Here is a 26197-nt window from a genome sequence, read left to right on the forward strand (position 1 = left end):
CTGCCATTTTCTCACTGTCCTTCAGTAGCTTGCAGGCTGACTCATTCCCCACTGTTGAGTTAGCCCACGCATGCACTGTTGAGTTAGCCCACGCATGCACTGTTGAGTTAGCCCACGCATGCACTGTTGAGTTAGCCCACGCATGCACTGTTGCACATGGATCCATTGTCCAAATGCAACCTAACTTAAAATTCACTACCCCCCCCCCCCCCCCCCCCCCCACCACCAACAGAAACCTCACTACAAACTACTGGGGTGTCACATCATCGATCAAGTATATACAGTGAAATCGAATTGTGGATTTTGAGAATAGTGACACCCCTACTATAAACACACTAACACACCACGAAAACCTCTCTATAACCTCCAATTCCCTACCAGCAGTATCAATCCCATCGTCGGCCCATTTATAGTCTTGTTATATATTGACGGATGCACAGTATTAACATATGCGTTCAGAACACATTGATTACATCTTCGTTCATCAAGTCTAAAATAATGTTCAACCATTTCATCCACTAGATCTACACAATCACCCACAACGCTGTGTCACTACTGACAAAAACATCCTCCTTCTGAGGAGGGGATGGTCACTACTGACCCCATGGTTTCCTGTGGTATTGCACCATACGGATCCGTAAGCATTGAGACAATGTGTAGTGTGATGCATACAATGAACGCAGAGTATGGAGGGAGAGGTTCCATTCGTACCTGTAATTAACAAGTATAAATTAGGGATGCTCCGATAGATTGACCACTGATTTAAAATCAGGCAAATGTCACTGCAACGTTGCCAAATAATCAGAAAAGTCGATTATTGTCCAGTCACAGTATAATAATATATATATATATATATATATATAATTATTATTATTAGCCTTTTTAAAATCCCCTCACGCACAAGATCGGTACTGGTATCGGCCGAATCCATGATCGGTATCGGACCCAAAAGTTATAATCGGAGCATCCCTAGTATAAATGGGCCTTATATAGAGAACCGAAGTCTGAAATCACTGGTGCTAGATCCCGCAATTTTACTCATATGGATATGAAGCATCAACTGACTGTGAAAAAGTACAAATTTACCCAAAGAGTAAGAAAAAAATTACATTTTCTCCAAACACAGAATTGTAACTCAATATCATAAACGACACGAGTCGTGAATTGACAGAATCACGGGGCTGATTTTTTATTTTTGGAACAATTATATGACGTAATGTCAGATCTATTGTACTGCAATTATAATTGCAGTACTATTTTCAATAGAAAAAAATAATACTTCCGTGACCCAGGGGTATAGCGGGAGTGAGGTCAGGACATCGGTACTCCACTACTCCACTACTTCGACTCCCCTGCTCTGCCCCGTCCCACCCTACACCACACACAAATTAAAAAAGGGGATTTATTGGCATGAGAAAAATACCCAACACACACTAGCATTGCGCCCCCAGTACAGCCCCCCACACTAACTCTGTCTATCCCCACAACCAACACTATCCTCTCTGTGGGGACAGTAAAGGATGGATGTTACCTTACAAGGTCTATGACTCTCTCTCGTGGCGCGTCGCTCACTGGCTCCTCGTTGATGGCCAGGATGTGATCTCCGGGTAGCAGGTGGTTGAAAGATGGACCATCTGACACGCACGCACGCGCACATGCACACACACACACACACACACACACACACACACACACACACATTGTATTGTATTGTATTGTATTGTATTACTATACTTGTGAGTACATCAATATGATACGATTTTCACAAATGCCATTTTGATGAACTGGTTTTGAGGCTATATTAACTCATTTTGCCAGACCCCACTTTGAGCAACCGTTACTGGTCTAAACACTATCCGAGCCTATAGGGCCAGTGCATAGGGAGGAGTTTCACTCAGAACGGGTTATTCTGGTTACCATTTTCCTGCCTACCAGTAGGCTAGTAGGCTATAGTAGTAGGCTGCGAGGCTACATTTTCCAGCCTCACTGTGAAACATATACCATTATAGATGGTATTAAATAAACACTGTATGGTTTGGGTGTCAGATGAGATGACAAAATAACATAACTTTGATCCACAACAGTAATGGGTCTGCCCTGTTAGTTTATACCCTAACTTGTTCATGCCACCGCAGGCCGTCAGAATGATGCTTCCATTGTAGCCTTGCAGTGTGTTGACTGTCGGAGATATCAAATCATTAAATACACGCTGTATGGTTTCTTTGATTTGGGTGTCAGCTGAAAAAATATCATAACCTTCAGCAACATTCCCAAACACATGTATGCTCTGCTCTCTACCTGTCCTCAAACGAGCATGACAGTGTAATCAAAATAATTGTCAGATCGCATACTGACAGAATATTTATTTACTGCGGAGAGAACACGTTTGACTGATCACTCGTGGTGTTTTCCCCTCTCCCTGGTTCCATACGGATATGTCCACATGTCTTCTTGTCAAGTAAGATGTAAACATTAAGAAGTGTTTTGACATGAGGGGAGGGGAGGCCACTCGACAACATTTTCTAACGACGAATAATGATACCACCGTCGATCCAGAGCCATAGAGTAGAAGAGTTGTGACATGTCAAAGATAGTAGAGAGATGGAAGATGGTGTACTGCAGTGACAGTATACACACCAGCGTCACTGACAAGCAAATTTACAAACTACAGACTGGCAGTTAAGTAGCCTAGCATCCTATTACTACTTACTAGCCTACATGTAGGCAGCAAGATGGTGCCCAAATAAACCAAAATCCTACCGAACGCGTCACTATGCCCTCCCCCAATACAAAAGGACTGGTAGAACAGCGGAGAGTGGCCTGGGCCACGGCTCAGTGGTCCAGGCACCTTGGCTGGTAATCCAGTCTGGCAGTGTGCCGCAGGCTCGACTCCCAACCCCGACGGCCTTTACTGCATGTCTTCCCCCCATCTCTCTCCCCATTTCCTGTCAGCCTACTGTCTGTCCCTCCATAAAAAATATAAAATAAAGGTTGAAAGCCACAAAAAACATTTTAAAAAAAAGAACAGCGGAGAGTGATTGGAGAAAGGATGAGTTTAAGTTTCTCACGACATCCTGATGTGGTTTTATATCAAGATGCTGTCAAAACTGTGACAGCAAACCATTTTCTCCAACCACCTCACCAGAAACTGTCACAGGCCAAAAGTTCCTTTTTCAACACATATAAGTGCAGTACTTTATCCTCCAGTTACTGTCAGACTCCATGTGTCCCTATAACAAATTGTGATTTTCTATTTCCGGACAAGGTATAGCTGAAATTAAATCACACATTTCACCTTTGTCTACTACTGTCAGTTTGAGCCTGTGTTTCTCGTGAGTCTTATAGATATAGTTTCCCATGAAACCCACAACCTGCTCGCTTCTCCCATGCCCTCCTACTCATTCCCTGCCAACCAGCTGTTGGCATGGAATGTGTTGTGTTTTTAGATTGTACACTAGATGGCGCTCTTCGCTAACCTATGATTCACCGTTTGAGTCTCATTGAAACCTGGAACAAGGAAATCACGTGGTTGCAAAAACACAGCTCCTGTCCATTCCCACATTAGAGGATTTTCTAAAAACCCATCTATCTTCGCTCCTGTAGCGGTCCACTTTCGCGTCCACCAGCATTGCATTTTCGAGGGACCATAACTCCCAAAGTCGCTTATAATAAGCAGACATGGCAACACTGTTTTTTAAAACTGTTTGCAGCTTGTCCAGAATGCTGCCGCTAGGACTGGGGTTCCTTCATTGGCTCCCAGTCAGACTTAGGACTCATTTTAAAGTTGTATTATTTGAAAAAACATGAATGGACTAGCACCACCTTACATGAGTATATGCCAGAGCTAATCTGCCCACCTAGCTAATGCTTCTGAGGGTCCTGCAAACCCGGTTGAAGCAAAAGGGTGATTACACTTTTTCAGTTTTTACCCTTCTGTTTGCCCCTTTCTAGACTAGACGCTTTTTTCTGGACACTTTTAACACCCCGACCGCCCAGGACAAAGTTCACCGTCCTTTCAATTAGTAAGTAAGTAAGTACATTTTATTTATAAAGCACCTTTCGAAACAAAGTTACAAGGTGCTGAACAATTGACAGTATAAACAATAGAAGCAGGTTAAAACACACGGAACATATCACACAGTTGTGACAATATAATACAGTAGTGCAATGAGCAGAACAAAAACCAAACAAGGCAGAACAAAGACAGAGGACTATGAAAATGAATCAGGTCAAAGGTACATGGGAGAAAGATTTACAGAATAAATTAGTCTTTAGGAGTCTCTTAAAACCGTCAACTGACTCAGCATTTTTCAATGCCAGAGGCAAGGCATTCCATAGGGTAGGAGCTACCACAGCGAATGCCCGGTCACCTCACCCTTTGTTTTCAGCTTGGATGCGGGTATTTCTAGAAGACCTTTGTTGGAGGACCTGAGAGGTCTGACATTGGTCTTAGGAGGCAATAGGTCGACAATATACAGCGGGGCCAGCCCATGTAGAGCTTTAAAAGTAATTCAAAGTATTGTCACGGTAGATTTAATCATACCTTTAATCATAAGTGTTTTGGCTACATCTAGCTGCTACAGCCACATCCGGGATAACATCCGGTTCGTCGGTAAAAGTGCTCCGCTACTATAAATCGCCAGGCGCTATGATTTAATGGATTAAATAACCCCGGGCGATCTGGGTGTTAAAACTCTCCCTTTTTTCAGACTACCTATGAAAACACCATTCTTCCCTTTGTCATAAAATAATCATGGACTGTTGTCACCATTTTTATCTTGCTGTGCTTTGAGTTATTTTATATCAGACACATGTTATGCAGTTTTAACAAATGATCAACTAATTAATTATATTTTATGCATTGCACGGAACGCACGGAACGCACGCACGCACGCACGCACACACACACACACACACACACACACACACACACACACACACACACACACACACACACACACACACACACACACACACACACTAACCAGTGGAAACGGAGCGTACGATGACAGGACACTGGCTGCCTGCGATGAAGCCAAAGCCTTGGCTGGGGTGCCTCTGGATGGTGACCTGTCGACTTGAGCCAGGAGTCAGGCTACCACTGTCCATATCATCCTGGCCCTCTTCTAACATCGCACAGCTGCACACACACGCACACGCGCACACGCACACGCACACGCACACGCACACACACACACACACACACACACACACACACACACACACACACACACACACACACACACACGACAAGAAACACACAAGAAACCGAAAATGAAACAGCTGAAACAGAGCATGGTGATATGTAAGTTCTCAAACATCTCCCTGACTCTCAACAATTTAGCTCGGGACCTCCTGGAATCCCCTCAACAAGCCCTGGCAGTCCTACGTTGAGGACCTAACCACACGACATGGGGGAGTGCAAAAAGAATATTTTAATTTTTTTTAATCTGAAGTGCACGCGATGCACATGGATGCGCCCACGGTTATTTATTCTTTCATTTGTCCCCTATCTCTGGCACCTGGCCAGCGTTTCTATTGTAACAGGTGGCATGGATTGTTTAAAATAACTAAATATTTCTCTATTCTCTATTTATTGTGGCACCACAAAATGGCCGCCACTGCTGTGCCCTATGAACTAAGAATAGATGTACCACCATATGACACATCTCGGACAATCAGAAATAAAGCTGTGATTGTCCTGTCATGGCATGTGGCCATTGTTATTTTCCAGTACCATGGTATATAGGGAAGTTACATTTGTGGAGAATGACATATATTTATCACCAGTGGTGGAAAAAAGTACAGCTTTTACTTAAGTAAAATTATCAATATTGTAATGTAGAAATACTCTGTTACAAGTAAAAAAGTCCGGAATACTAAATGTTCTTGAGTAAAATAGAGTAGATACAGTATAGTACTCATTATACAGAATGTCTATTTTCAAATGGCTGAAATGTATATGGGGCTGGAATGGTTAATGTATGTTGGTAAATGGTAAATGGTGCATTTAGAGCCTTTAACCAAGGCGCTTTACAGAGATTATGCATTACATTCACCCATTCGCACACACATTCACACACTGATGCCGGGGGAAACCATGCAAGGAACCAACCTGCACATCGGCCCCTATGTTTTGTAATAATAATCAAAATCTACAAAGTAACTATAGTAACTAAAGTTTTCAAAATAATTGTAGTGGAGTAAAATATTTGCCTCTGAGATGTAGTTGAGTATAAGTGAAAGTACAGCAAATTGGAAATATTCAAGTAAAAAATACCTCACTGTAGGCCTATAAGTACTTGGGTAAATTTACGTAGTTACTTTTTGCACCATGCACTGTTTGTTTATCAGGTGAGTATACCTGTCACATGCGTTTGTGTGTCCATATATGGAGGTGAGTATACCTGTCACATGCGTTTGTGTGTCCATATGGAGGTGAGTATACCTGTCACATGCGTTTGTGTGTCCATATGGAGGTGAGTATACCTGTCACATGCGTTTGTGTGTCCATATGGAGGTGAGTATACCTGTCACATGCGTTTGTGTGTCCATATGGAGGTGAGTATACCTGTCACATGCGTTTGTGTGTCCATCCTGGACCGTGGCCATCCCCTGAGAGGAGGGAGGAGCATGGGACAGGGTCTCTTTGATTGGTCATTCACCTGAGGGACGAGAAGAGAAGCAATATTAGCAAAAGACATCTGACAGTCCATCTTGCCGCAAACAAAAAAATAAAAAATAAATAAAAGTACTCAGCTGTCAGGGGTTTCGGAATTTCATTCATTTTCTGTTTTATGAACTCGTAGTCTGAGCACATAGCCCCCACCGCGATGGCCCCACCGCACAGAGACGGGACATTGCAATTATTGTAAAATTTAATTTCATGGACTGCACTCCCAGACATCTTTCTGTTCTGAAATTGTTGTTCTGCCCTTTATGAAGTTCAGATTTGTCGTGAAATATTTATAGGCTGGGACTCTCAAATTCTCACTCACAAACAACAGTTCACCGGCCGTGTGATCTGAAGGAGCAGCCTAAAATGCACCCCCTACAACCTCAGCACACTTGATTGATTGATTGAATACTTTACTAACACACTATTAGACGCTAATTAACATCACAGGAAGTACAGTCAACTGTAATGCTAAAAAGCAAAAAACAAAAAGCCCAAGGGACAAGTTTCTATTGTGACCCATTATTCCACAACCTCACTACAGCATCATTACAACCATGTTACAGCATCACTACCACTCTGTGCTGCACAAGTCCATTAACTTGCAAAACAGCCACGTACACAATGCGCACGCATGCACGCACGCACGCACACACGTGTTCTACAGATCCACACATAATGCTTCTGAAGCCTGGCAGGCAGGACAATGGTAATGCTGAAACACACATTCTTATTGACACACGCTTGCATGGAATGAATCCTGTGGCAGAGAGAGAGAGAGAGAGAGAGAGAGAGAGAGAGAGAGAGACAGACAGACAGACAGACAGACAGACAGACAGACAGACAGACAGACAGACAGACAGACAGACAGACAGACAGACAGACTGACTGACTGACTGTGGTACAAACAGATAATCGAGTTATAGGTTCAATTGTATCATCTGGAACTCATATGACGCACAGTAAATTCCTTCGCATTAACTTAAATCTTATAGTCTATAAACAAATAGGTACATTTGGTTACATTCCACGTCACGGCTGTCAGCTTGCACCACAGGTGTCAACACGGAGGAGCATGACTTCTGACTACACACATACTGTCCTAGAATGAGCCAATAGGGGAAGGGAATCAACGTCAGGTGATTCTTAGTATGACCAGCAAAAACTTGGACGTGTGACACACACACACACACACACACACACACACACACACACACAGAGAGAGAGAGAGAGAGAGACCAGAGAGCCTTTGGCCTGGCGGAGACAGTGACGCACCACCACCACCATGTGATCTCAGCTTGCTGTCGTGGGGTGTGGATGCATTGTGTGAGATGAACGACAGAAAGCTTTCTTTTTGACCAGCCACCCGTTAACGTGCGCTTCGAATTTCAATTAACGCTAATCATTTAAAAAGATTAGCGCATTAGCGATTTCAGCATTCAATATTCCGCCAACTGGCGAAAGATCACCTGTCTGTTTGAAAGGCGCCATGTGGTGACGGATGACGCCACGCCAGCTGCTTCATGCTTGTGAAGAAGATTACATGCAGGCGAATGAGGAGCTGATTATTCTGCCTTTCATTCTCCATGGGAATTCTGGCAACACTTCTCTTTCACTTTTTTCATATTCCATTACTTTTTGTTCATCAAATAATGGAGAAGCACGTTTTATACTGTATATCAAGGTATCACCATGAACACATTTTGAGTCTGATTAACCACTTGAGCCCTATTTAAGCACTAAATTGATATATATATATATATATATATACAATTTACAATCTATTAAATCATTTAGTTGGTGCACCCCTCGGTGAAACAGAGTTGCAACTGTATATGTTTCCGTCTACACCAAACCTCTACAAGCTGATCATTTTTAGCGAATGTCCCCCCCAGAACAGGAACGCCCGAGTTCGAGTGGTTAACACCGTCCTTTAGTCGTCGCTCTCCCTCCCTCCCTCCCACCCTCCCACCCTCCACTAGCTGGAAGGAGTCAGCCATTCTGTTGCATCATCATCATGGAGTCTCTGTGACTCGGCCGTCCATCACGCCTGCATGCTGTGCAGCCACGCTGCCGCGCTGCCGCTGTGAATGTCAATGATCCCCAGTGGTGGGAAAACTACTGCCATTTTTTTCTTCAGAAAAAGTACCAATACTGCAATGCAGAAATACTCTGTTACAAGCTAAAGTCCCATAATCAAAATGTACTTGAGTAGAAGTACAAAGGTGTACCAAAAGTAAAAGTAGGCTACTCACTATGCAGAATGTCCCATTTCAAGTTTTCAAATGTCTAAAAAAAGTATTTTGAAAAAAGCCGATCTACAAGCTCACAATGTGTCACTTCGTGGCACATTGTAAGCTTGTAGATCAGCTATTTTCAAATGGCCCGAAATGAATATAGGGCTGAAGTGTTTAATCAAAATCCACAAAATAACGAGTAGAAGTAAAAGTATTGGAAATTGGAAATACTCAAGTAAAGTACAAATACCTCTAAATTGTACTTAAGTACAGTACTTGAGTACATGTACTTAGTTACTTTCCACCACTGCCTGCATGCTGTGTGATGGCGCCGCCGCGTTGGCGCTTTGAATGTCAATGATCCTCCGGGCTCTGCGGTGACGAAGCCACGATTTGTGACCTCAGCAAGGAGACTAGCATAAATATAGCCCCGCTAAGGAGAGCGTCTCCTTAGCCTCTCATCTGCTCGCCATCAGTCAGCCGAGCCGCAGCCAGGAGACTTTAAACATCCTCTGTCTTTTACACATTCCATCAGATCTGCGAGAGCTACTGTTATTGTTACTACTGTCCACTAAATCAACACGGGGGGATTTTTACTACTGTGTGAAATATCAGGCAATCTGAAAATCAATATGACTATTACATTATAAGCTGACATAAACACAATATTAAAGATAGAGTGCCGTGATTTTTTCCCACCCTAAAACATGATCATCAGGTATTATTATAATATAAGGAGGAAGAACTTTTTCAAAAAAAGTGTACAGTATTTGTTAAAATTATGTTTTATGTGGACACACCCACCAGTTAAGTATACGTTAGTTTAAACACATGAAAAACTGGGGGGGAAATTGTGGCACTCCACCTTTAATATTTGCTACGCATCACATGTCTAAATTGCATATAATTCACAATATGTGAGGGTATGCACATGCATAAAGTGAGTGGCAAATCGAGTGGCAAAGTGAGTGGCAAAGTGAGTTTAACATTGTTTAACGTTGATCAGAGTTTTCTGTTTGATATGAGCTGTCAAGGCCAGAAAGTAGTTTTTTGCCACTCAGTATAGCGTTCTCTTCCCGCATAACTTATGATGATGATGATGTCACGCGCATACCCTCTAACTTTGCTCATAACACTAGTACTGTATAATTGTATATTGAATTGACCAATCATAAAAAATACATAATCAATCAACACGTGATGCATTTTATAATGGCTGTGTAGTGTGTCATTATGAGTGCTTATAAGAATAGTTGTACACTGTGTATAAGCAGTTTATATAGCAATGTTAATATAATTTAAAGCATCACTATATGTTTTGTTAATGTAAAACGTAATTTTGTCAAATCTGTATGGTATGTTGATACAACATATACAATTGTGGTAGTTCTATTATGTCTCCCTGCACTTCTATTGAGACATTTAGATCGTGCCAAAGGTCATGTCTCACCTAGACACAGGATCTGACATGAGGTCAGAGGTCATGTCTCACCTAGACACAGGATCTGACATGAGGTCAGAGGTCATGTCTCACCTAGACACAGGTTCAGCCGATTTGTTGGGAATCGCTGCTCTACACAAAATGTCTTCACCGGAAATAGGCTATAGATAGGCTATTTTAAATAGGCTATAGATAGGCTATTTTCGCCAAACGTCCACCCCAAAATGGGGCCTCTATTAACTTGGTTAATATTCGACACTCGTTGCATGAGTCACGGAGGAAGCATCCATAAATAAACAGCAAGGACAAACAGGAAGGGAGGGAGAGAGATAGAACACAGCTGTAGGATACTATACTGACGACAGAGGCTCTTTTCAAGAAGAAACTAAATAAAACAGGAACCCCAGGTAGACAGTGTGTAATACGAACATATGGTTGCAGTCTGCAGACAAGAAAACTTGTCTCGTCTACTGTATGTGTCTCATCATGTCACATGTAGATGAATGGGTGAGGATTGTGATGCACTCACTCAGTTGCAATCTAAAAAAATAAAAATAAACAAAACAACCTGAGGTGGAGAAAATAGGTATGATAGAACTGAATACGAGGTTAAATGGGGGCCCAAATAACAGCCATGACACTACAACACGTCCCCACATCTCCACAGAGAAACATGCTTTCAGCTTCACGGCCAACCTTTATACTGATAGAGAGAGTGAGAGTGAGAGAGAGACAGAGAGAGAGAGAGAGACAGCGGCGGCGGCGGAGGAGAAATTCTGTCAAGCACCTCTTCCCCAAGGACATCGTGGCAGGCCTGCTCGTTGCCATGGCGACAGAAGGCTCTCGCTGGCATGTTGTTGGCCTTGGGGTGGACGGAGCAGAGCGACGGCGGCTGGATGAGAATGATGATGATGGAGAGATAGGATGGAGAGTGTCTGTGTCACTGTTGGGTGACCCGTGACTGTTGTTACTGTATGCCCACAGGCAGCAGGGAGGTGAAGTCCAGCATTGTCCCCGTATATCCCAGGGGTTGCCCCTGGCAGTGGTGGAAAGTAGAGGCTATAGCACGGGTCTGCCCGGAACCGAAAACTCGAGCCCCGAACCCAGAACCATGTCGGGTCGGGTGAAAAATATGGATTGTCCCTCGGGCACAGGTCGGATATTTTGTTAAACTCTTTAACCTTCAGTTTTACTGTGTAATGAGGTATGGGTTGTAATTACGTTCCAAAATCTCGCATATTGAATGAGCCACATTTAACGCTTACAGACGATTGAAACGCTGTCAATCTCAAGGACAATGCACTGCTGAACACCATGGAGGTTTTAACGAGGGGAAACAAAAGTCACCGGGAACTTGCAGGTTGGAACCTGTTCTGTGTGGTTTGTGGTCATATTGTAACCGGCCACGTATGTGTCTTAACTGGCCATCGGATTTACGGGATGTCAGACTAACTCATGCCCCCCGGCTCGGCTGGGGTGGCCGGCTAGTCTGAATGCCACGGTGAAATGACCACAAATGAGCATCGGGTCCAGTACGGGTCTAGAGATTAATTCCAATTATCCTCTGTCCGTTTTGGACCGGGTCCAGTTTTCCTCTGTTCCACTGTCTGTGAACTCCTCCGCCCTCTCCCCTGCATGCCACAAAGCTGCTGCTGCAGTCAGACTCGGACGGAAAATAAACACACTTCTCTCGCTAGTTTAATGAAATTGCAACTCCGCAAATTCCTCTTTGCAAAAGTTATTGTAATATTTAAAGTCCTGCTTATTATTGTAGGCCTATATAAGCAGTGTCATGAAGCATCGGGGCGTTCTTTCACGCGTTGCGATGCATTGTGTGAGCTTGGAGATCCATTGTCAGCTGTTCTTTAATATCAATGATGGAAAATGACGGAGAGAACCTTCTATCTCCACTTGAGCTGGATTCGAAGAAAATTATAATTAGTTTTTCCATTTCCTGAAAAATGAATGTTTTTGGACTTAGGTGGTTTCTTCCCGACAGCAGAGATATACGTATTGTCAAGTCAAGTCAAGAACACATTTGGACCGTCTGCCTTGGCTACAAGGCCTTGGCTACAAAGCTGTGGAATGACTCTGGAACTCTTTGCCCACCGTTCTAAAACTAGAGTCTGATGGTGATGTGTTTAACAGAGGACTATGGTTAAAATCAAATCAACAGTGCTCACATGAATACAGTACATTCTGACTGGTTATTTTGATTGGTTTTTAGATTACTGTTATTCTATTTAGAAAAGCCTCCTGTGGGCAGATGTCAGCTAGGTGTAGAAAATTAGCACTCGTGCTATTACGCTCAAACAATGCATCTGGCTTGTCCAATGTAATTTGTCCAAATAAAATGAAATGGAAAATGAAAGCGCGTTTAAAAACAACCCAAGGCTGACCTAATTTGTATGCTGCACAGCATCAAAAAGAGAACACAGAGCATAATACAAAAATATCCAAACAAGAAACAAATGGATGAAGGTAAAAATAATAACAATTCTGCTATATGTTCTCTATTTTAAGATGCTTTTAAAATAATACTAATCCTATTATAACCGATGTCTGTCTGTCTGTCTGTCTGTCTGTCTGTCTGTCTGTCTGTCTGTCTGTCTGTCTGTCTGTCTGTCTGTCCTATAGAGCGTCGCAGTCCCGCCCCCTTTCATGACAACGAGAGACGCGGAAAATAATTCCCTGTTCATTTTCCTCATAGACTTTTCAAAAAGTATTTATTAATTTAAAGACGTTTACGCTACAGACAAAGCCAACTCGAGTTGTGACAAATCATGACAATAAACACAATGTTTTGGGCCAATCAAAAAATTTGTAAGAAGAAAAACAAAACAAAAATCATCATGAGAACCTGCCTTTTTTTCTTCTTTCTAATTATTTAATCGGCCCAAAACATTGTGTTTATTGTCATGATTTGTTACAACTCGAGTTGGCTTTGTCAGCGGCGTAAACGTCTTTAAATAAATATTTTATGAAAAGTCTATGAGGAAAATTAAGCGCTTCCGGGAATCTGGCGGAAACCAGGAAGAGACGCCTGCCACGCATGGAAGCCCAAGGCCCTTTCTGAAACCAGTCCCTTGACTTGAAGTGCTCTCAGGAGGTTCCCTCGTCAGAAAGTGCCCCTCCAGCTGAATCAAGTTCCCTTGATTAGGGTGCTGGGTATAAAAAACTGTTTGGAAATACACTCGCCCTCCTTGTGCAGAAACAGGAAACAGACACAATTCGTTGCCATGGTTACCATCACGCAATTGTGTTACCTGTTATTTTGTTTGTACAGTTATGTTTGTGACGTGGATTTCATTAATATGGAAAAAGGAAATACAGCGTGACTGTCAAAAATGACATGTCATATACATCCATGGTGTTTATAAATCATTGTGTTAAAAGTTGTTTTGTTTGTGTGGTTTCATTTATAGTTTTTTCACGGTGGGGTAAATAAAGAGCCCTTGTGAACATCAGTTGGAGCATTGTCTATTCTGCATCAGATGAAGATTGTTTAGGAGGAGTTTATTTATCATTTATTTGTGGTGGTTCTTACATTTGTAGGTCGCGGTTTCCATGCGGACACAGAGCAGGGCTGCACAAGGCAATCGAGTCTAGATCGGCACAGACTCGCTCTTGAGGGCTTTATAAGCCACTTCCACTTTGATTGATTGATTGAAAATTGTATTAACAGTTTGCAGAATTACAGTACATTTCAAGCACAAACTCAATACAAAGGCTGTTAACTGTGAGTGGACGACCCAATTAAGCATTACACTTGTTTACAACAGGGTCCACCATGTTCAATTCATCAAAACATTTAGAGACGTACAAATAGACACTTCTATATAGACAAAGAACAGTACAGGAATTCATCATAATGGAGGTAAAAAGGGAAAAGAAACATATACAGTGAGGGGAAAAGGGGGGGCGGTGGGGGGGGATTCAGATTTTACGGGGGCCAGTTTCGAATTGCAGCCATCCGTAGGTGCCCTTTGAGAGCGGTTTTGAAGGAGTCAAGGGATTCGCATGTCTTAATGACTGTTGGTAGGGCGTTCCACATTTTGGTGGCATAGGAGCGAAAATAATTTAGTCCCTTGTTTGTGCCGAATCTGGGTTGAACATGGTTCGTTGCACTCCCTCTGGTGCTGTGGGTGTGGACTTCGTTAACATTAAGGAAGTATCTACACAGGTACATGGGTATCTTGGTGGAGTATCGAATCTTGTGGACCAGACCCATCGCAAGATGCTGTACTCTGTCGCCGACCCTAAGCCATGCCAGTCTGTCAAAGTGGGCAGGGGTGAGGTGGGTTCGGGGGGTGAGGCCAAGTAGGAGCCTGACCAGTTTGTTTTGGGAGGTCTGGAGCCTAGTTTTAAGGGCCTTTGAGGTGCTGTGGTACCAGGAGGTGCATGCATAGTCAAAGAAGCCTTGTACAAGGGCTCCTGTTAAGGTCTTCAAGGTGTTTTTGTCGACCAGTGAGGAGATCCTGTAAAGGAATCTTGTTCTTTGGTTGACTTTTTTGATTACGTTGGTGGCCATTTTATCACCGGAAAGATTAGCCTCCAGGATGGAACCTAGGTAGGTAATTTCATCTTTACGTGTGATAACATTGTCACCCACTCTAACCAAGAAGCCATTTGCCTTGCTGAGATTACTATTAGATCCAAAGAGAATGGATTCAGTTTTTCCCAGGTGTAAAGATAGTTTGTTATCAGCGAGCCAGGTGCAGATTCTACCGAGTTCAGAGCTGAGGGCATTTTCAACCTGCAGTTTGTCCTTGTCCGAGACCAGCAGTGCCGAGTCATCTGCGAACAGGAACAAGTTGCAGTCACAAGCTGAAGTCATGTCGTTTACATATATTAGGAACAGTAGAGACCCTAGTATGCTTCCTTGTGGAATGCCACAGCTCACTGGGAGGGGGGGGGACAGTGTTCCGTTCACTTCCACCATCTGTTCTCTCCCCTCCAGGTAGGATTGCATCCAGCTCGCTGATGTGCTATCGAAACCAATTGCTTTTAGCTTGTTAACCAGTATGGAGTGGTTCACGGTGTCAAAAGCCTTTTGGAGGTCCAGCATGACCATGCCGCAGTATTTGCCAGCGTCCACCTCTTGTTTGATGTGGTCGCTCTGTCGTGTCCGGTCAATAGGCAGGATGCCGCCGTTGGGACAGAATGATGCAAGTCAGACAGTCCAGCAAGGTTTAACATTGGTACCTTTATTATAATATATAATTGAACAGGGTTAAAGGACAAAATGGGAAAGAATGGGGTTTTGGGAGAGGGAATGGGGAAAGGGTAAGGGGAAGTCAGGATCAGTTACAGGAGCAGGATCAGCGGGAAAAAGAGGTGCAGTTCATCCCATGTCTGTCAAGTTTATACTGGCCTAAGACATTAGTGTCTGCGTACACGCACGTCCAATATTTTGGCGTGGAAAAGCTATGTGTTGTGTAGGGGCGCCCGGTGTGTGCGCTTGGCGTTTAATCTTATCCAACCACCGGTTCGAGTTTGTTCAAACATCTCCATATTTGGCTATCCGTCATCGTCGCTTTGCGTGCGTGTCCGTCCATGAGAGTGCATGTTTGAGCACATCCTGTTTGAGGGGTCCCTCTTGAGATCTTCCATATTGGGCAATGTATATGTGTAAGTATGTGTGTATCGGCCTATGCTACGGGTGTGTGCGCTGCGTGTGTGAGGTGTGTGATGTGTGTGTGTGTGTGAGGTGTGTGTGTGAGGTGTGTGTGTGGCTGTGTGTGTGTGCGTGAGGTGTGTGTGTGGCTGTGTGTGTGTGCGTGTGTGAAGTATGCGCATGAGGTCATTGTATATGTTAAGTGATGCATCTGGCTTAACTTATGTCTGCGAGTCTCTGGACCCTAGGTCCCGGGCGGCCGGGCCTCTTGTAGCGTTATCATATAACCGGTGTGTGTGTGTGTGTGTGTGTGTGTGTGTGTGTGTGTGTGTGTGTGTGTGTGTGTGTGTGTGTGCGGTCCTAAATTACACGACAGCTCAAATAGAGAAGGCATGTGTCAGTGGAGTGGGATGTTCTGAAGCCAGATTGGAACTCGTACAATAATTTATTAGTGGCAAGATACTTTTCAACCTGTTCATAGACTATTTTTTCCATCACTTTCGAGATGGAGCTTAGAATAGAAATAGGGCGGTAGTTGCCGGGGTCTAATTTACTCCCTTTCTTGTGCAGGGGGGTTACTTTGGCCAGTTTGAAATCTAGGGGGACCTGTCCCTGTTTGATGGAGAGGTTTACTATGTGGGTGATGATTGGAGCTATAGAGATGGCTGAGTCTAATATTGTCATGGCCAGTGGCCTTGTGGGGTTGGAGGGCACTCAGTTTCTTAAGTACCTCATCAGTTGTTACCATAACTAGTTTAAAATCGTCTTTACAAACACCTAGGTTTCTGTAGAAGGTTTTAATGTGCTCTACACCAAAGAGCCCAGAGTGGGAGGGCAGATTGTTAACCAGCGTTGTTGATATGTTTGTAAAGAAGATGTTCAAGTAGTTGGCCACATCAAGCTTGTCAGTGATGAGAGTGTTGTTCGCTTTAATGTTTATGTTTGAAAACCAGGTTTTCAGTTTCTGACTATAGCCTAGTTGGTTGTTGAGTAGCTTCCAGAGCTCTCGAGGATTGTTTTTGTTTTCCTCAGCTTTATTATTAATAAAGTTACTTTTGGCGGATTTGATCATGGCAGTAACATTATTTCTTAGCCTGTTTCGTTGGGTTTTTAGGTTGTCCAGCTGAGCTTGGAGACCCCTGTTGAAGCGCTTGGCAAGCTTTGACTTGCATTTTAGAAATTCAGAGCATTTTTTGTCTCTGGCATTCGTTGCAGTCATTATGTCCGAATTCATCCATGGCTCCGAGCGGGTTTTGACCCTGATGGTTCTCAGAGGAGCCATGATGTTCAGTACTGATGTAAATTTGGTTTTGAAGCCAAGCCAAGCTTCATCGACAAGTGTGCTGTTAAGCTCATCGGACCAATCCAGACTCTCCAATTCTTGGTTAAAGACCTCACTAGAGTAGGTTTTGAGGTCCCTTGATATGACTGCTTTGTGGCAGCCAGACTTTGGTTTTTGTTTTTTGCGGGTACAGAATATCATGAAATGATCACTAAGCCCGCATACAATAACACCTTTCTTGGAGATTCTGGATTTGTCCGAGGTCAGAATGAGATCAATGACAGTTTGAGTAGAAACACACACTCTAGTGGGTTGGGTAATAAGCTGGCTAATACTATGCAGATCACAAAACCTACTAAATGATTTGAAAACAGGCGCCTCTTTACGCTGTACGTCTGTATTCAGATCGCCCATCAGGATTTTCTCTGCACCCTCCTCCTCAGCTAAGCAACCCTCAAGAATATCATAAAAGCCTTGCTGATCAGGAGGTCTGTAGACTGTGCCAACTAGTACTGATTTCGCATTTTTGAAAATTAATTCAACCCACACAGTTTCAATTTCAACATGCTGTAAGTCAGTACGGGTAATGAATTCAGTATCTTTGTGGATATACATGCAAACACCACCCCCATTACGGTTTCTATCATTTCTGACTACTGAGTAGTTCTCAATTTCAATCTCAGCGTCCCTGATGGATTCATCTAGTTTGGTCTCAGAAAAACACAAAATGTTTGCCTTGCCGGTAAGGAATAATTCTCTAATTTCGGCCAGTTTGGAATAAAGGCTGTTTATATTGAGATGAAAAAGATGAATACCATTGTTGTTGAGAATTGAGTTGTTGATGTCAGCAATTGAGAAGAGTTGATCAGGTCCATTGTCTTTGTTAGTAGCCATGGGTTGAATAGGGGGAAGGGAAGGGGAGCGGGCGTCCTCGGTGGGGGTGGGGGGGGGGAGATTCACGTTCAGCTCCGTTCCTTTGTTTGATTGCCTTGGAGGATCTGCGTTGGGTCCCCAAGACGGCTCCGTGCCCGTACTTTGAGTTGGCTGTGTGGCCGTGACCGTCTCATGTGTTGTCCTTGCGATGGGTCCCCAAGTCGACTCCGTGCCCGTACCTTGAGTTGGCTGTGTGGCCGTGACCGTCTCATGTGTTGTCCTTGCGATGGGTCCCCAAGTCGACTCCGTGCCCGTACCTTGAGTTGGCTGTGTGGCCGCGACCGTCTCATGTGTTGTCCTTGCGTTGGGTCCCCAAGTCGACTCCGTGCCCGTACCTTGAGTTGGCTGTGTGGCCGCGACCGTCTCTTTTGTTGTCCTTGCGTCCGTGTTCATCAGGCTGCAAATTTGTTTCTTCGCCTGAAGTCTAGTGAATACAGGACCAGGATTAGGTTGGATGTCTCCTGCCATTAACAAGAATATACAACAGTCGTCTGTCGATCTTGCCAAGCAGGGGTTTGTTTCTTTTGTCCGGATTGCAGGTTAATAGCGCGTGGATTCCAGCAGCGCCTTGCCCCAGGTGTTTACTGGTTGATCCATTGTTGTTGCCGAGGAGATAAAACGTGCTGTGTTCTTCGTTGTTTACGCTGGTGTTGTTCTCGTAATCCATTTTCCTAATATCCACGTGATGGTAGAACCAGGGTGAATTGGAGTAGAAGTCCATAATCCACAGGAGTAGAAAAAGAAAATGAGCGAGAAAATACGCTTTTTTGTCAACATTCTGTGACTTGGCGCAGGAGCGAGGCGAAACACGTCTGTCCATCTCAACGACCGGCTGCTTGGTTTCGGACGACACTTAATATGGCGCAGCCTCGCGTGAACGCGCATATCGAGGGCAAGTGTGTAGCGCGAGTGGCGAGGAGCTGGTTTCAGAAAGGGGGCAAGTGTGCTTACACCCAGTGCAATGCTGGGAAGGGCTTGACGCATTGTTAGCCTATGGTTGTTAGCCTTCGACCACACCGCTCCGCCCCTCCCCATTTTAGAATTACACCGTGGTCGTTGTTCCCTGGCAGCCAGGGAGGCTGTAGAGCAACAGCAGAGCAGCATGATCAGACTCACGGGGAAGAGCTCGCCCCGACACGGTGCATACTACAGTTATTTGACACATTTGCAATGTTCGAACGTCACTCGATATAACTTCAATCTAAGTTAGCCATCGTGGTGGGGGGGTGGCAGACAGCCAGCTGCAACGCGCGGTTGCAGATGTCATGTCTGAAGTAATCAAAGCCAAGGAGCATGTTACCATAGGCTACTGCACCGAATGTGATGCAATGAACAGCAGGATACAATCGGATCAATTATCTGTCTATCAGCAGCACATGGGTGACGGGTCTTGCAACGATGGCTCGCGCGCGTCATTCAAAATCCCACTACGGTTGCATAAAGACCCCTGTCCAGGGCGCTGCTGCCGTGTCTAAACCAACTCGTGTGTGTGTGTGTGTAAGCGTGTGTGCGTGCGTGTGTGTGTGCGTGCGTGCGTGCGTGTCTCACAGACAGACATATTTATGTGAGTCCAAAGAATACACCCTCCCAGGGAATGGGGGGGGGGTGTTTATTACATAGCATTACCCACACTGTACCTAATCTGGTGTTCATCTATTAGAACGGGTAAGGACTAGTACTAATAAAAAGGAATTGTTTTTCACCCGACAGCAGATACATGTACTCCTTCTATCCCTCTCTTTCCCCCATTGTTTGACACATGGTGGTGTAAAGGCGCATTCATACTCCAGTTTGAGGTGATAGCTTATCACCTCACCCTGTATGAGCCTTAGGGGATGAAATCTGACGCACACCCCTCTGGGTTGCTTTCAAGGGAATGGTTTGAGCTTATTCTGACCTTGTCGGCAGTACCAGTTATTATCACACGCCTCTGCTTGCAGTCAAACTGTGAGTCACTGTCAGTAGTGGACTATGTATATACTCAAGTAAATACTCAAGTATTCAGAAGTACAACTTACAAAGTACATTTTCAGAAATTGTCAGAAATGTTCAGAAATAGTGAAAGAAAGCAGATCTTCAAGCTCGTACAAGCTTGTCGATTGGCTATTTTCACTATTTAAAATATAGGGCTTAAAGACGTAGTGAATTGACAAATGTGTTTTTCACACTTTTAGAGCATATGCCAAAACAATGGGAAAATATGTGTTTTATATCAAAAGTTCATAAAAAGCCAATTTAGTTACTTCCTTTGAACACAAACATGCTGCGTGATGACATACCGCTACCCTTATGAATATAAATTCTTGATTTCATTCACCTGTTTAATTCCCATAGCTGCACGTTCCTCCAAACACAGATGAACTTGATTACAGAACTACTCTGTTTTTAATCTCATTCAAGATGACATCCAGACAGTGTATTACTAATTTTATGACTGAAGTAAGGCCACCTACCACACAAGCTGAATTCAAATAAAAAATACCTATATTGTTATTGGCTACTGTCTCCAGACGCTTTGACACCTCACCCGCCCATCCTCAGCGGGGTAGAGACATTGTTTTTTAACAGTGCTACTGCGTAACCCACGTTCCCCGCTATTTCATTCATGTGTCGGTGCTGCGTAATACGCTAAACCCGTTATTTGTTTAATGTGTTTAATTCGCCGTTTTTTAATAATTAAAAATAAATAGCGGATTTGTCATGGACCTGGTGACGAGGCCGTTGCGTTATGCTGACGAAACCGGAAATCAAGCCATGCTCTGGGCTGCTAGGGCTTCTGGGAAAATGAGTTCAATGCAAGTGAACGGGCGGTTTGTTTGGACTACAACATGCTGTGCAATGGGCTGTCTGGAGGTCCACTCCCGTGTGGGGAGGAAGGGTGGCAGGGGTCATTTTGGCAACGAAAACGAATAAGCAGAGATGGTATAAGTATGCCTAAATTCATGTTTAGAAAATGTTTCAGATGAAAAAAACAAAAACAAAAAAACAGAGATGATTTGAATCGAATATTTAGGAAAGGTCATGAAAGGGGAACCTTCTGAGAGCTTCATGGGCAAAGATAATCAACTTCAAAATCTCAAAATGGATCAGGAAGACCTCACAGACACACTAAAAGATTAGATTAGAAATAAGCCATGTAATAGCAAACATGCATGGCATGGCCCGTCTCTCTCACTTTTAAACAAACAGTGCTACACACGGGTGGAGATTCTAACAGCGGTGTCACTACAAGCTGTATTTTTCCACACTTAAAAACAGGATCATAATTTCATGTCAACATTCAAGTACTATCATAAGATGTAGGCTAACCCAGGTAAAGTAATGTGTCACTCTGCAAATATAAATACAGTTTTCCACCTGCCCAAAATCATTTCTGATACAGACATAACCTTATTTTAATATAACCTTATGTAGTGATATAACAATAGAAGCCAGTCATTGACCGCCAGTAAACTTCTGTTTTGGTACGATTGGGTTTAACAGATGCACGACTCACGTAACATTTTGAATGCAGGACTTTTTCTTGTAACTGTATTGCTACTTTTACTTTAAATAAATAAATAAATAAATAAATAAATAAATAAATAAATAAATAAATAAATAAATAAATAAATAAATAAATAAATAAATAAATAAATAAATAAATAAATAAACAAACAAACAAACAAACAAACAAACAAACAAACAAACAAACAAACACACACTGAGAAGAGTTTGACCTCATGTTGACCTTGTCGGCTATATCGGTTATCACAGGCCTCTGCTTGCAGTCTATAACAGTGAGTCAGTGACAGTTACATTTCACAGGAACACTGAGGAATACGTCTTCCAATTAGTGGAGTTCCCAGAGGCGGACCCATCAGGAATGTGTCATTGCAGTTTGCCAAATTGCCTCCATTTTGTTGAAGTAATTTGGGCGACCTTGTCTCACAGAGACATGAGCTTCTTAAAAAGGACCAGCTCTTCTCACTCGCAGGTCCTTTGTCACCATTTATTTGATATAATTTAATTTCTCAAAGCCATTTCAAATATATATTTTAGCGTTATTGAGATATAGCAGCCTATTCGTATGTGTTCTTGAAGTCTGAGGCCTCTCAAAACATAACTTCAATAAAATTACCAGACTTAATTATTTCATTTAGACTAGTCGATTCTTTTTAGTACCCCTTTTTTCTTCCCAGTTTAGTTGTTATGCCAACAACATTTTTCCCATTGCTTGCCACTGCTGTTGTACCCTTGCCACTGAGGAACCCCCACCGGGAGGATGTAGCACCTCCTCCTTAGTCCTCCCGTTCAACATTCCCTGCTGACAGGCTTCACCCAGCCCAAAGGAGTACTTGCAGCAATGAATATGACGCTTCCTACGGCCAATGTTCATATACTGTACAAGGGATAATAAATAGGGAGACATTTATTGAAAAATAAACCCCTATCACCCTGAAGAGGCAATCAACCAAGCCGTGCAACATTTATAGACGCTCAGCAAGCTGGATGCACCGATGTGGGTTTGAACCCCTAGATAGACTCTGCGGTGGTGGAGAGGAACTTTTCCTCCGAGCCATCCACACTGCTCCACATAGCTCCAAATGTTATATTCGGATGTTGATGTTATTGTCACTTATATTTTGAAATTTAAGTCCATTGCATGCAGTCCATGCATATTCAGTAAATGGGACAGGGGGCTTATCCTTAACAAAAAAGGATGTCATAAAACAGCTTTGAAGAATGAAATCCTTTCCAAGTAAGAGTGACAAAGGAAGCACTAAGGCTGGTATGGTCCTTTAAAATTAATATGATATTGATCAAATATTGAATGAAACTTTCATCTTCCTTATACTCTCTCTTAAATACTTTTATTCACAATCACACACAAGCATGGGCTACAAGATCATCAGAAAGAGGTTTTTTACTGTCACATGATCTCAAATGATCTTTGACTACTTCCTCTAAACACATTACAAAATACACGAGACAGAAGACAAGAGGTTTTCTATTTCATCTTGGATATTTATTTTTGGTAAGACAAAATATAGTTTTTGGTTATTATTTTACAAAGAAAAACATTATTTAATTTGATATTGTATTGAAAAGAGGATAAGATGAAATTCGGTACAGGAGTTTTCTTTGTATTGTACGATACAACCTAGTACCGTATCGTATCGTGAGTTGAGTGAATCGTTACATGCCTAAACCTAGCCCTGGTACAGGGGTGTAGTTCTCACCCCTGCCAGGATATGGTCATCATTTACCCTTTGACCAGATCTGTAGAGGGCGCTCTAAATAAAACATTTTATTTTATGCCCAAAACGTACATTATAGAGAAGCTGGGGTCCTGAGAGGCTTCCCAGCCTGGAGAATAGACATTCACCAACACAAAACAGGCTTTGTTATAGGATGAATAGTGAAGTGGTTTCATTTATTTTTTGCTAAAGTTGGACCCCTCGCACGGCAGTGGATTTTTTATTCTTGTGCAGCAGAGGCTTTCCTGGCAGGGAGTTAGTGAGAACTCGCTAACGCACTGCACCAGGGCTATAGCCTAAACCCAGGTCTTTACTCGCATCACCACAACTCCCCTCTTTCCTCCCTTGTTTGAATAAAACCCCTTTGTGTTGTGTATGCTTTTGGGTCTGCAGGTTTTGCAAAATATGGCAATTGGTGAGTTACGTGTTTACTAATTTAATTCTTTATAGTCTGAACCCTCTGAAACTGAATAGGACCACAAGTGGGGTCACAGGAAGGTGATGTTGGGGCCGCACATATTTACACAAAACTAAAAACTAAAACAAAGTATGATTCTCTTTTATTTGTGTGGTTTTTTTCCTAGCCTGTGAAAGCTATATGCATTTCATGTTCTAATAAATATTCATATTCAAGACTACTTCATGTAGTATGCTTCATTAAAAACTATAGTTCAATTGTGCACACAACATTGTGCTATTGTGAGCTTGTAGATCTGCTATTTCCGGCTAATGTTCCCTCCCAGAATATGGATGCGAGTGTTTAAGTGGTTAATTGTGAAAGGATCCTCATCCTAATAAATTAATGAACATTCCAGCATTTGTTTTCTTTGACAGCCATGGTTGAATGAGCTATACTATCATTATTCTCCTAAATAGAGGGACAAACATCAGAAAAACAGTGGTAGTAATATGGGTAATTACAGATGAGATAATGAGCTGTGCAAGTGGATAGTCTTCTGGATTATTGCCAGCAAATGGCAAAGAGAGCCATCTTGATGATAATTTATGACACGTTTAGTGAATAATAGGTCTAGCATACATAATTCCATCTAAATGAGTAAATGATTTATGAAGATGAAACTCGTCGGGCGGATTCGAGCTGATGATGGCAGAGGTCTCTGTTGATGCTGCGACGAAGGGGAGGAGACTGAACCGCGCCGCATTTGTCAAATGTAGCGTTGTGTGGATAGATTGATTTAGACTTCACAAGAACCTCATCAGGAGCCCTGCTTGTCCTAAATTAATGAGAAACTAAATGTCCTTTTTTGTGCCGAGGAGTCTTGTGGACCCCATATTTAATCTTAACTGTAGCCTAATATAACAATAATGTAATTTATTTTTACTAGTTGTATCCTCTGCCAACGTTTATTAGTTATTAGTTGATTCAACTGTAATTCCACCTTGTGTTCCCAGCAGACATCCGGGTGGTAGCCATTGACCTACTACTCTATATTAGTTGTGAGAGCTTACACCTATACTGTATCTTCTTCCTTCCTGCATGGTCAAACAGTACTGACAGGAAGAGCAGCTGCAAAGGTTTATCTAATCCACGTCTGGGTGTTTCTCACCTTCCAGAGAGCACAAAGAGGTCTGCCTATCTTCCATTCATGCATGTTACCTACAGTATAGGCTAACTAGAAATGTAAGTGCGTTGCCAGTCTGTGTGTGACGGCCTGGTTGGCAGGCTGGTATAGGAGGAGGACTCCATTGCCATGTACTCTGTATGAATAAATCGACTTGAACAAAAAAAAATTCTGCCTGGAACTTCCGACTTCAGTTCAACAAGGGCTTATTGATGATGTGCACACGGCTGCCATCTTGCCAGCAAGGTGCTACATAGGTGCAACTTCCCATAGACAGCCCATTCATCCAAACAGAAAAGTCCTATTTAATTTGATTAAATAACGTCAAACTCACCAACATTGCAGCTGTACGGAAAGCTTGAATTATCCTCTTTCAATCTGCAAAGTGTTTGTTTCATAAAAATCCACCGTAGACATGTTATAAGCTACTTCCTAAAAATTCCTTGCAGATGATTATTTTTCTAAGTGCTGGAGATTGGAAGCACTCGTTGTCAGTAAAGCAACCGCTTGCTGTATCCTGCATTATGTGCAAATTCTAAACAGGTGGTACACATGGGCTGTTCCATGTGTACCTCGTACTCCCCAAATGATTCTTATCCTGGGGGTCCCCGGCCGGACCCCACTTTGAGAACCAGCCCTATATAGACCAGCAATCAGAAGGATTATGGGGCACCCCAATAAGCTTACAGTATATCATGGGTTACAAAATCCCCAAACAGCCGTAGCCTCTTTCTGCGGCCCCAATAAAAGGAAAATAGCAAACATAGGGAAAATAGCAAATATATAATAATATTTATTATTTATAAGACAAACATAGCATAGGAGCTGAAATCTCACATTTTATAACCGGGAGTCTTGTGGATAAATCTTGCTATTTTATTGCTTTTTGTTCCTTAGAGACCAACGTGAGTGTGACTAATAGATCTGAGGTACATTAGTAATGCGCTGGGCCACAAAATTCTGTATATCTTCTACATTCCGTGAAATTTCATTTAGTAGGCATTAAAGTGTATCCTTGGCTGCCTGAAGTATAGCTCTGGCATGGTCATTTCACCACATTCTGCAACTGTCGTCTGAATGGCTTTTAGGAAAAAGACCGGACGTTCTTTTCGGTTTGTCAAATCATGGCTGACATCTCCATATGAGATTGCTTGCAGGCAAGCCGTTTTTTTGGGCATAGTAATTAAA

The 26197-nt window shown here is 42.9% G+C and overlaps 1 protein-coding gene across 1 annotated transcript in view; it reads right to left on the bottom strand.

Annotated features, from left to right (window-relative positions):
• The window catches only part of frmpd3 (FERM and PDZ domain containing 3), a 103731-nt gene that overhangs the window by 39878 nt on the left and 37656 nt on the right, over positions 1 to 26197 (bottom strand). The window contains exons 3-5 of the mRNA XM_079502277.1: positions 6572 to 6665; positions 4986 to 5140; positions 1532 to 1634 (exon numbers count right to left, since the gene is read on the bottom strand). Of these exons, the coding sequence (XP_079358403.1) occupies positions 1532 to 1634; positions 4986 to 5140; positions 6572 to 6612 (299 nt within the window). The 5' untranslated portion in view covers positions 6613 to 6665. The remainder of the gene's footprint in view (positions 1 to 1531; positions 1635 to 4985; positions 5141 to 6571; positions 6666 to 26197) is intronic.

The sequence above is a fragment of the Electrona antarctica genome, assembly GCF_951216825.1.
Source record: "Electrona antarctica genome assembly, chromosome: 1".
NCBI lineage: Eukaryota > Metazoa > Chordata > Actinopteri > Myctophiformes > Myctophidae > Electrona > Electrona antarctica.